General features: G+C 45.3%; 1 protein-coding gene across 1 annotated transcript; it reads right to left on the reverse strand.

The window, feature by feature from the left end:
* Window positions 1-2,461: 2,461 nt before the first annotated feature.
* Window positions 2,462-11,333, reverse strand: LOC132243547 (endogenous retrovirus group V member 2 Env polyprotein-like). Its single transcript, XM_059713520.1, has 2 exons — window positions 11,295-11,333; window positions 2,462-5,544 (listed from the first exon to the last, which is right to left on the reverse strand). Exon 2 carries the CDS (start codon window positions 4,934-4,936, stop codon window positions 3,569-3,571), a length of 1,368 nt encoding a protein of 455 aa, XP_059569503.1. The 5' UTR covers window positions 4,937-5,544; window positions 11,295-11,333; the 3' UTR covers window positions 2,462-3,568.
* Window positions 11,334-12,583: the final 1,250 nt, after the last annotated feature.

A 12,583-nucleotide genomic window follows, 5' to 3' on the forward strand; every position in this document is an offset into this window, starting at 1 on the left:
TGTGGTGCTGAGCAGCCCTGATATGCTGGTGCCCTGCCCCTGCCATTGCCCCTCACTCCCAATCTACAGCCACTTTACTGGTGCCTCTCACTCCTCACCTGCTGCCCCCCACCCCCAGACTCCAGCCCCCAGTGTGTGGGGAACAGGGTGGATGTGTGAAGAACAGCAGGTGTGGGCACTGGCCATGGTGGGCACATGCCCCCCTCCCCAGTTTTCTATGCCCATAGCAGCGCACAGGGCTGCAGCCAGACTGGACAAGCTCCAAGCAGGAGCCACCTCAGTGCCCCAGTGGCAGGATCCACTGTGGGAAGGAGTGCCACACTACCATGGCTCCCAAAGTGAGATGCCCCCTGGCAGCAGCTGGGGCACAACATGCATGCTGCTGCCGCCCACCCCCATAAACTTACCTGGAGAGGGGGAGCTGATCTCCACCATACTGCCTGGCTGCCACGTGCATGCATCTGCACACACATGCACTTGAAGCCTCCTGACCCTGCCTCCTGCTCCCCCAGCAGCCCTTTGCTGCCTGGAACAGTGCCAGCCTACAAGGAGAAACCCATGGTTTCCCTGGTTTTCTCCTTCAAAGTAGAAAATCCTTGATTTATTTAATGTTAAATGCTTTTATTCTCTTTTCTTTTATAAATTATTTTGAAATTTATTCTGTACAAGACCTTATTTAAACAGTGCCTGATTTCTGTCCAAACTTTAAAAAAAATGGAATAAGTAGTAGATGATGTCACCAGATCAAGTCCAAGTTATTAAAGTTCTTATTGGGTCTCATGTTTGCAGTTGCCCTCTTTATCAACATAGTTTAATTGGATTCACTTCTGTATATGAAAAAGCCTATAAAAAGTCTCAATTTTTCTTAGGATTAATTTCCTTATTTTCCCTTCAGTTTATCCAGCCTTTTGGGGCCTTCCTTATTAAGAAATTAAAATTAATTAAAACATTGGAAAGTTTAGCTAATTTGCTCAAAAGTGTTCTCACTGCTAGATTTTTTTTTTTTTTTTTGGTATTGATTAAACATTTTAGGGACATATTTCTGTTTTACTTCTGTGATACCTATATATCCAGTTTCTTCCACTTCCTCCCCCTTCCCCCCCTCCCGCCCCCCAGCCATTTTAGATTCTCCGCCCCACAGTTAAGCCTCCTAAAAACGACAGAAACTTGAGGAAGAGACATAACAGTCTGGAGACAACTTCACAGAGCTGTTGACAGGATCATATTTTTCAAAAATAAATACCTCACAGTGCACTAAAAGTCAAAAGCGCTCAGTTACAGTGCATGTGCTTTGGGGGCCCACTTCAGTTTCCTACTGACATTGTCTCATTAACTGCAGCAGGCAGTAGATCAGTGAGAGAGTAAAGGCATACAGCATACTCCCTTCATTAGACTTGGATTTTTATCCCTGTAGGACCAGATTCTCTGAGCTGATGAGCACCTGCACATCCAACTGAATTAAGTCAATGTTGTTGGGTGTTCAGCATTTCTGGAAACCAAGCTGTTCATTTTTTGGAAATGGCAATGCATCATACAGAAAGCTGGGTCGCGCCCAGCTGAACAAAAAAGGGGAACTCCAAGGCAGTGTTGTTGCTAGCAAAGGGTTATAATGATACATTAGATCAAGCTACCCACGCACTAACATTTTATTATGAACTGATGAAATTCCATTGTTCTACATCAACATTCCCAGTATGTCGAGGCCATAATAAGCCCTCACAAGAAGTGACAAGGGGGTCAGGAGTTAGTTATATTTTGTCCTCCATGTTTCTCTTGTTGCCAAGCTCCTGTCATAATGTGGATCTTGTCCAGGTTAATAAGTGATGCCCTCTCACTGCGCCTTAAAATAGAATGGGAGTAGTGTCTAAGGGAAAATCATCTGATCCTTGCTGACATCCTCTTGCTGGGGCCTTGTAACTTCAACAGTTCCTTGATTGTACAACAGTGAATTCTATATAATGAAAGAGCAAGTCAACAGCTGTTTCTCTACAACATGCGTATGATCATTCATACTTATGTCAGCATTTAATAGTTCACAAGCAACAGTGTTTGAATGTACTGTTCCATTTTTCATCATGCTGAGGAGTGATAAGCAAAGTGAAGCCACAGTTGAGGTGGGGTGAGTATCCTTTAGGAGAGACAGTCCAACACTAGACACTAGTGATCTGAGTTAGGCAAATGGGTTCAGTTGGTTCAACTTGGCAAATATCCTTTGGTTAATTTGCTAATTATCTGGCATCTGGATGTTTATCTTGCCAGGATCATTTGACCCCTATGGCAGGTGGGCTGGACTCAAATGATCTCATGAGGTCTCTTCCAGCCCCTAATGTTTATGAAATCTATGATATTGGTCTGGGTACACAACACTGGAACCTGCTTTTAAGTATTCCTTCAATCATTTTGCATGTATAACTTAAGGGCACATTTCCTGTTTTGAAAGTCTAACTTAGTAAATGATTTTTATATTACTAAAAGCATTTAGTGGTTAAACCTTGAGTGTTGGAAGCACAAAAAAGCAAAATCTTGCTAAAACTATTTTGTATATTTGCCTATAAAGGTCACTGCTTCTTTACAATGTGTGGCTTAGGTATCGTTGGCCATGTAGAAGAATGGGCTGATCTCATTATAGGAAAAGCTACCTAATGGAGAAGAGGTCTGACTCAAGGTATGAGGAATCCGTATGCAGAGAATGGAAGACTGGAAGTAAATATGGGGCTTAATGAGGTTTGCAGGGTTTTGTGTCACAAAACAGTTTGATAAAGTAGGGTAATTGGCTCAGATGTCTGTACACAAATGCACAAAAACTGGGAAACTAGCAGGGAGAACCATAAGTCCTTACACAGTCAAGGAACTAGGATGTGATTGAAATAACAGCAACTTGGTGGGGTAGTTCACATGACTGGAACACTGTGTCGTGGAAACACACACAGCATACTTTTGGGTCAGGTCAGCAGAAGCTTTTATTCAAAAGAAACTACAGCTGTAGGGGGGATTCCAAAGTGACATGGATTTCCCAAGCACTTGGAAGGGGTCCCCCCCCCAAGAGCAAAATCAGGAGGCTTATATACTTTTTAACAGTTGCTTACAACTCACGTGATCATATAGTGAAATTAGCATGAAAAGCAGCTATAATATTACTTCATTATTTCTTTGCTGTAATCAGGATGGGAACTAATGGGGGAGGCGAGGTTAGTTCACAAACCTCCTTCTTGCACCTGGAAATCAGATTTGTGCATACTTTTTGCTAGCTTCAAGGTCACGGTGAGCGAAGCAGTTGCAGAGGAGTTACAAAGAACAAACACTTCCTCTTATCTGTTCTACTATACAGAGCCAGCAATTCTCCACAAAGCGGTTATGTCATCTTATAACTAAAATAATCAAAGTTTAAGGCATATATTTTTTCTGATTCCACAGTCCCCCCCTTTGAGACTATTTAGTCTCACTTTAGCCTTAAACTTCCATTCTCATGAGCCCCTCTATTTCATCATGCAGCCTTTCATGTTTTCTTTCAATCTGCTCACACTTTTGTAACACCATTATTCTAGACTCTGCTGTGGGTTTTCTTGCCTTAGCTAAAGCTTCTCCTGCTGGCTTTCATGCAGCAGAGGATCAGTTGCACTAAGACATAAAACATTATCAGAACTATCAAGACAAACAATATTCCATACAGGATTTTCTTGCCAAGGGCCCCGAAATCTGGGAGCCAGGAGGTTAGCCAAGACCACATTTCTTCTAGACCCCAGTCAGTATTTTCTGAGGCCACTTGATGTAAGACCCTTAACTGATTTCGGATTTTGCGAATGCCAGTTTCGATTCGCATGTCCTGATTGACATAGACACAATAGGTGGAGTTTACTAAGGCACATACTCCTCCCTGGGATACCAATAGGTAATCTAGGGCTATGCGGTGTTGTATAGTTACTTGTGAGATCTGGGAGATATCTTCTTGCAGAGCCTGAATTGCATCCGCAGTGGCATTTCCCATAGCTTCCATTGTGGCTGAAATGTTAATTATAGCTAGTTCCAATTCTCTTATTCCAAGCCACGGTATGAAGGTTTTCACAAATTGATGGAACCCTGTGTTTCTGGTAGCTAAGGGGTTAACCGCCCTTTTCATGTGATGGTTGAAATTTTTTACTTGTTCCAGATATATTGCACTATGCATTTCGAAACCAGGGATAACACGTCCAAGAGTGCATGCCCCCACCCAATTCCAGGGCAAGATTTTATGAGCCCTGTTTCCACAGAGCCAGCAAAGGCCTGGGGCAGAAAGGGTACTCAAATCTCGACAGGTGTTGTGCCATATCCGGCACTTTCGATTGATATGCATCGTATAGGACGGACCACGTTTAGCTGCTATCCTGCTGGACCGAGATATATTACAAGAAGTAAAACTGGAGTCAATGTAAAATTCCGATCTGTTTGCAATGAGAGCAACATGAGGTTCCTTAGAAAAGTTGTAGACCATGAATCCTGTACAACTGAGAGAGGGTACGTTACCCAACAGGATTCCACTGGTGCTACTAGGGCTATAATCTAGAGTAGTTAGGCAATGAGGGTAGTGTCCTACAGGTGTGGCTTTATTATAAGCTCCGGTGTTGTTGGATCTGTAACAGAAAGGCGCCTCTACTCTTGGGGAGATTATCCAGTTAGCAGGGGCAGCCCTCCATTTTTTAGGAGTGGACCGATGGGCAGCTAACGAGTAGTGTCTAACGAAGCCACCGTTTATTGTTCCCCATTGCTGGAGGGATATTGGTACTTCGATCATTGGGATTCCTTGGTGTAGGTGCGCTGGGCTGTGAGAGCATATCCAGCAGTCACTTTTATTTCCAGCTTGAGCCACCGCATGGGAGATCTGCAAATACAAATTTTTCTCCCACCCCACTTGGGTGATACTGAGATACCCAAGTGTGATATATAAGGACATCAGTGCCATTTTTAGAGACAGGAGGGACAAAGAATCTTAACAACAAACATAACCAGCACCAGTAAGAAAAAGAACACTACCAGCCAAACCCAGGATGGCAGCCAAAGTCTTTCTTCGTCCTCTGGGCTCAAGTTACCTAAAGGACTGATAATGTTGGCTCTTGGTCTTGATCGAGGTGGTGATCTTCCGAATGGGAGCGTTCACTTTCTTCGAGGCCAAAGATGATATCTTCGTTCTTCAACTGATGAATCCAGCTGGGCTGAGGTGTTGGGTTCAGGGGAGAGGTTACTAGCACTTGCACCCTGATGCTCCTCACTTGCCTGAGTGAGGTCCTGCGGGTCTTTGTCCTTGGCCTCAGGGAAAGATCCCAACCTTGGTTGGAATACAGCTGCTTCGGGGTCCAATGGAGATGATACCTTCTTGCAGTGCGAGGCGTGAGTCCACGTTTGGTGACCTTGGCAACGAACAGCAGAATTAGTGGTCAGAAGTACCTGGAAAGGTTCTTTCCATCTGGGTTGAAGTGCGTTTTTCCATTGATAGACCTTTACGTAGATCCAATCCCCTGGTTCGAGGTTGTGACAGGGAACATCCGGTGGTTGAGGTAAGGCTTCTTGGACCTGTGAATGAACAGACCTGGCATACTTCATTAATGCCTTGCAATAATTTAGTACAGTTTCATCAGTTAATTGTAGGTCTGTTTGGTGTGGGGCAACAGGTGGTGTAGCTGGCATCCTCATGGGTCGTGCCATGAGTATTTCATAAGGGGTTAGGCCATGTTTTCTGTTAACAGTGTTTCTGATGTGCATAAGAGCAATGGGCAGCGCATCAGGCCATTTGAGGCCTGTTTCAGCACAAACCTTCGAAATGCGCGTTTTTAAATCAGAGTTTTTACGTTCTACAGCACCACTTGATTGTGGATGATAACTACAGTGTAGGTGTTGCTGTATGTTGAGTGCTTGGCAGATGTTTTTTACTATCTGTCCTGTGAAATGGGTGCCACGGTCACTATCTATTGTGAGGGGCAATCCAAATCTAGGGATGAATTCTTTGAGCAATTTCTTTGCTACAGTGATGGAATCAGCATGTACGCATGGGTAGGCTTCCACCCATCCAGAGAACACATCAATAATAACAAGAATGTACTCATAAGAACAGCACTTAAGTAGCTGCACAAAATCAATTTGCAGATTTACAAATGGTCCCTATGGAGGGGGATGGGCTGCGGGTGTCGTTTTTACCCGTTGCCCAATGTGAGCTAAGCAGATGGGACAGCAGCTACAGTACTGTTGTGCCATGGAAGGAAAATTTGGACAAACCAATTTCTTTGTACTGTAGCAATCATCCCCCCTTTGCTCGTATGGGCCACAGAGTGGGTTAAACGAGCAAGTTGTGGCAAAAGCTCTCTAGGCGCCACCAGGCGGCCGTCCAGGGAGCGCCAGAGAGAGTCGGGGTGCAGTGAACATCCTGCACGCAGCCAGTCATTTATTTCCTTTTTTGGGGCCTGATTTTGAAGAAGGGCCAGACTTGAAAGGCTAGCCAAAGGAGACTGGTCTGCTGAAAAACAAACAAAAACAGAGTTAGGAGCCTGTGGGCCAGAAAGGGCCGCATTTCTGGCAGAACAGTCTGCCAGATCATTTCCTCGTGTGACATTATCAAAGGGTTTCTCATGAGCTTTATATTTAACAATAGCAATAGCAAGAGGCAATTGAACAGCTTCTAAGAGCGCTTTTATATAACAACCATGACTGATTTGGGTCCCTGATGAAGTGAGGAACCCTCTTTGTTTCCAGATTTGTCCAAAATCATGAACAACACCAAAAGCATACTTAGAGTCAGTATAAATGGTTGTGGTTTGATTTTTTGTAAGAATACAAGCACGTGTTAAAGCAGTGAGTTTAGCAACTTGAGCAGAACGAGCTTGGGGTAAAGAATAGGCTTCCAAAACAGCATACTGAGTGCATACTGCATATCCCGCAACTAATTTGCCTGCATCATTTCTAAGATAGGAACCATCAACAAACAAAACAAGGTCAGAGTTTGGGATAGGAATGTCCTTGAGGTCAGTTCGAGGGGTTAACAATTGAGTTGTGATAGACAGGCAATCATGAGGCTCACCATCAGAGGCAATAGGCAGAAGTGACGCAGGATTCAGAATTGAACAGCGATTTAAGGTTACATTTGCAGCTGACAGTAGAAGTTTCTCATATTTAGTAAGGCGGGAATTGGAAATGTGCTGAGTTTTGCCCTTGAGCAGAAGGGCCATCACAGCATGTGGAACTGCAATGGTTAAAGAGTGTCCCAAAACTAGAGAATCTGCCTTTTCAACCAACAAGGCAGCAGCTGCAACTGAACGGAGGCAAGGAGGAAGTCCCGCAGCTACGGGATCAAGGGCAGAGCTGTAATATGCAATTGGGCGATGATTTTCACCATGCAGCTGAGTGAGTACTCCTAAAGCGATTCTTTCCCGTTCATGACAAAACAAGGTAAAGGGTTTCTTATAATTAGGAAGTCCAAGAGCGGGAGCAAGAGTGAGGTCTTGCTTAAGGGCCACAAATGCTTGTTCGGCTTCAGGAGTCCAAGGGAGGGGTTCCGGGGTGGTATCATGAGTGAATGCTTGCAAGTGTTTTGCAAAAGCAGCATAACCCAGGATCCACTGTCTACAATAACCCGTTGCACCTAAGAATCCCCTCATCTGTTTTCTAGTCATAGGTTTGGGAATGTTGAGGATAGCTTCAACTCTACTAGGGGAAAGGTGTTGTTCTCCTGCTGAGATATCATGCCCTAAATAATGTACCTTAGACTTGCAGAGTTGCAATTTAGATTTTGAGGCCTTGTGGCCTTTTTGAGCTAAAGCTGTGAGGAGTGTCAAGTATCTTGTTTACAGGCCTCTAAAGTGGGTGAGGCTAACAATAGATCATCAACGTACTGAACAAGGGTGGACCCCCCTTTGAACATGATAGGATCCAAATCTTTTTTTAGGATCTGGGAAAACAGGGTTGGGGACTCTGTATATCCCTGAGGGAGTCTTGTCCAGGTATATTGAAATCCCTGATAAGTAAATGCAAACAGATACTGGCTATCCTTATGAACGGGGATAGAGAAAAAAGCAGAACAAAGATCCACTATTGTGAAATATGTAGCATCTGAAGGGATACAGGAAAGAATAGTGGCAGGGTTAGGGACCACGGGGAAAGCGGGTAAAACAGCGGCATTTACAGCTCGAAGATCTTGTACAAAGCGATACGTGTCTTTACCAGGTTTTTTGACAGGTAGGATAGGTGTGTTGCAAGGGGAGCGTATTGGGACAATAATCCCTTGCTCAAGGAGTGAGGAAACGACAGGCTTGATCCCTTCCTCAGCTTCCTTTGAGATGGGGTACTGTGGGACACAAGGAAGTGGCTTGGCAGGGTTCAGGATGATACGCACTGGTTCAGCACTCAGCATGTGCCCCACTTCATTCGCATGGGTGGACCACAGCTGTGGAGGTACTCGTGCCAACAGTTCCTCTTGCAAGTAGGAAGTGTCAGGATCAGAGTACTCCTGGGTTAGCAAAGCCACAAGCTCAGTTTCCCTATGTTCCGGTACCTCAAGGTAAACACCATCTGGGCTACAATAAATCACGCATCCCAGTTTACACAGCAAATCCTTACCAAGAAGGTTGACAGGTGCACAGGGGCTAAGAAGAAAGGCATGGTTTTCAGACAAAGGGCCAATAGAGATGGAGACAGGTTCAGAGACGGGATGTGGGATAGGTTGTCCGCCTATACCGACAGCATTAACAGTTTCAGGAGAATAAGGTAGAAAAGGAAACTCAGCAGCCTTTAGCGTGGAGCGGGACGCTCCGGTGTTGACAAGACAGGAGACAGGTTTACCAGAAATAAGGCATTTAACAAACGGACCAGATTGGTCAGTAGCAAGCAAAGGAGCAATGATGTCGCTGTCCCTCAGGCCGTCCTATTCAACACTGGGAAAATTGACTGGAAGTGGAGGTGGGGGCTGGGGTCTGGGTCCTTGGCCAGGGCAGTTGGGGCATTCTGATTTCCAATGTCCTTCTTGCTTGCAATAATGACATTGGTTCCCATAGCCTGGGTTTTGTGGGCTCAAGGATCTATCTCTTCCCCTGAATCTACCCGGGCCTCCCCTTCTCCGTCCTCGTCCCCTTCCTCTACCTGGACCCTGCAACTGAGAAATCTGTAAGGCCATTAACTTAAACTCGGCATTGTCTTTAGACCGTTCCAATTTGTTATGAAAATGGTTAGCCGCAGCAAGGACTTCGGTCAAATCTTTAGTTTCCCAGCCAATAATTACTGTTTGAATTTTCTCAGCAATTTTAGGGTTAAGTTCCTGGACGAATGCTGCCACTATTGCTTGTTTAGCATTTCCGACTGGGTTATCCATTCCTGAGTATCGTTCAAATGCCTGTTTGAGGCGTTCTAAATAGTCACTGGAGTGTTCATTTTTGTTTTGTTTACAGGTATTTATTTTGGTCCAGTCTGCCTTTTTTGGGCAAATTGTGAGAACCGTCTGAACCAAAGCATTTCTCTTGTCAATAAAGTCTTGGCCAATCCCTGGGTTTTGATCTGGCCAAGTAAAGGCGGCGTACAGATGTAGCATAGTTTCCTTGGGCAAAATCAATCGCATGAGCTGATTAATGTCAGCCCATGTTGGATTATAACAATTTATAACAGTCTGCAATTCTTTCTGAAATTTTTTTGGGTCTTCCCTTTTTTTTGGGAATTTTTGAGTTAAATCGTAGAGATCACCTGGAGTCCAGGGTGCATGCACAGTTACTATATTTTGTCCATCGGTGCCAATGCCTGGCATTTGTCTTAGGGGGTAAACTTGTGCAGTTCGGGATCTCAGATTGATGGGAGATCTTTCCATGCCTATTTCCATTCTTCTAAATACACCTGTGGTGGGTTGTGACCCAGGAGTAAATTGCCACACTGGTGATGATTGAGTGGCAGATATGGTGGATGAGTCCGGACTATTAAGCTCCATGGATGGATTTACTGAAGGAGCTTCAGCTAACGGGTTACTAGCCTAGGCTACAGCCTGATGTTGAACCGGTTGTTGCTGATGTGGGAGTCCCAGGAGAGCAGGGTTCGAACAAAGGTCAAGGATATCCTCTGCTGGCTCCGGTGGTGGGGGCGCCCCAAGCAATGCTGGATACATCGGAGCGGTGGCCGGCGCGTAATTTGGGGGAGCAGCCAATTTCTCCCGAACAGCTTTTAACTGCTGTTTTAATTTTTTTTGAGAGTCTTTTAGGCTCCTAGTTTGAGATTCTGTCCGCCTTTTGGACATTTCATCATACCAATAAAAGAACGCGTCCCACTGGTTTTGTGGTGTTTTGGATCCACGGGACTCTAAAGCCCCTCTCAAGTGCACTATTTTATCCTGATCAAATGTTCCTTCCTGTGGAAAATGCTCCACAGGATCATCCCTAGTATGCCAGTTCCACTTATCCAGGTACTTGCAAGTCTTGGGAGAATAGTGTGTGTACATAAAGCATGCCGGAGTCCCCTTAGCGGGGACAGGAACTTGTTTAGACTGACTTGTTCCCATTTTCAGTCACACAGGGAGACGTAGGAGAGGCTTATTTAGGATGTCCGGGCCGCTCAGTGCCTTGCCCCGCAGTTTTTCACTGCCCAGACAAAAGGCTTCTGACCCAACACTGGCTCATAAAATGGAAATGGGGAGGGAAACACAAGAGGGATCCTTTCACTCCTGCTCTCGGCAGAAGCTACTGGGACAAGGGGTTTAGAAAAGACAAAATCACTCAGATGCCCTGTCCACTGGGTCACCAGGTTCCAGTTGGGCCCCCTTGCTTTCAAAACTACCCTGTCAGGCAGAATTGGGGCGGCTGAACCCAACCGTAGTCTCAGACCTGGTCATTGGCTCATATTTCTAAATACACACACACACACATTCATTCAATAAGCCCTGTCCACTGGGTCACGAGGTTTCAGTTGGGCCCCCTTGCTTTTAAAACTGCCCTGTCAGGCAGAATTGGGGCGGCTGAACCCAACCGTAGTCTCAGTCCTGGTCAGTGGCTCATATTTCTAAATACACACACATGCACATTTATTCAGTCAGCCAGACCTCCTCCCCCACAGCGCCTTAGTTAATTAACTACAAGCCCGATGTGCTGTTGGATGAAGGTGCCTCAAACAGTTTCTCCCTAAATAAAATGTACGTTACCAGACACAAAATGGGATCCTTTACCAGACAGAAAATTTTAGCCGGCAGTAAGGTTCACACTGACCTGTTTTAACAAGGTTCAGATCCAGTTACCATGGCCAAGTTGGGAGCCTACAGGCAGTCCTCCTCCGAAACCCCAATAGAGATTTTGAATTAGGTCTCTTACCTCTCAAGTTTGGCGCCTCGGGGTTCGGGGGGGGGGGGGGGGGCAGTCTGCGGTCCTCCTTCCTCAGCCTGTGTTCTGGATCTGAGTCACGGCACCAGGAATTGTCGTGGAAACACACACAGCATACTTTTGGGTCAGGTCAGCAGAAGCTTTTATTCAAAAGAAACTACAGCTGTAGGGGGGATTCCAAAATGACATGGATTTCCCAAGCACTTGGAAGGGGCCCCCCCCCTCCCCCAAGAGCAAAATCAGGAGGCTTATATACTTTTTAACAGTTGCTTACAACTCACGTGATCATATAGTGAAATTAGCATGAAAAGCGGCTATAATATTACTTCATTATTTCTTTGCTGTAATCAGGATGGGAACTAATGGGGGAGGCGAGGTTAGTTTACAAACCTCCTTCTTGCACCTGGAAATCAGATTTGTGCATACTTTTTGCTAGCTTCAAGGCCGCGGTGAGCAAAGCAGTTGCAGAGGAGTTACAAAGAACAAACACTTCCTCTTATCTGTTCTACTATACAGAGCCAGCAATTCTCCACAAAGCGGTTATGTCATCTTATAACTAAAATAATCAAAGTTTAAGGCATATATTTTTTCTGATTCCACAACTGTCATGGATGGGTAAAAACTGTTCAGGAAAGACGGGCAGGGGAGAAGAGGAGTTGCACTTCATGTAAAAGAGCTGTATGATTGCTCAGAGCTCCAATATGAAACTGGAGATAGGCCAGTTGAAAATCTATGGGTTAAGGTTAGGAGAGCAACAAAGGTCATGTTGTGCTGGGTGTCTGCTATAGACCACCAGGACCAGGAGGATGAGGTAGATGAGGCTTTCTTCAGACAACTAACGGGAAGTTTCCAGATCATAGGCTCTGGTTGTCATGGGGGACTTCAATCACCCTGACATCTGCTTGGAGAGCAGTACACCAGTGCATAAGCAATCTAGGAAGTTTTTGGAGACCATTGGAGACAATTTCCTGGTGTAAATGTTGGAGAGGCCAACTAGGGGCTGTGCTCTTCTTGTCCTGCTGCTCACAAACACAAAAGAATTGGTGGGGGATGTAGAAATAGATGGCAACTTGGACAGCAGTGACCACGAGATAAGAGCTCAGGATCCTGACCAAAGGAAGAAAGGAGAGTAGAAGAGTATGGACCCTGGTCTTCAGAAAAGCAGACTTTGATGTCTTCAGGGAACTGATGGGCAAGATCCCCTGGGAGGCCAATCTGAGGGGGAAGGGAGTCCAGAAGAGCTGGTTCTATTTTAAAGAAACCTTACTGAGGGCGCAGGA

Source organism: Alligator mississippiensis, chromosome 10 (genome assembly GCF_030867095.1).
Source record: "Alligator mississippiensis isolate rAllMis1 chromosome 10, rAllMis1, whole genome shotgun sequence".
Classification (NCBI taxonomy): Eukaryota; Metazoa; Chordata; order Crocodylia; family Alligatoridae; genus Alligator; species Alligator mississippiensis.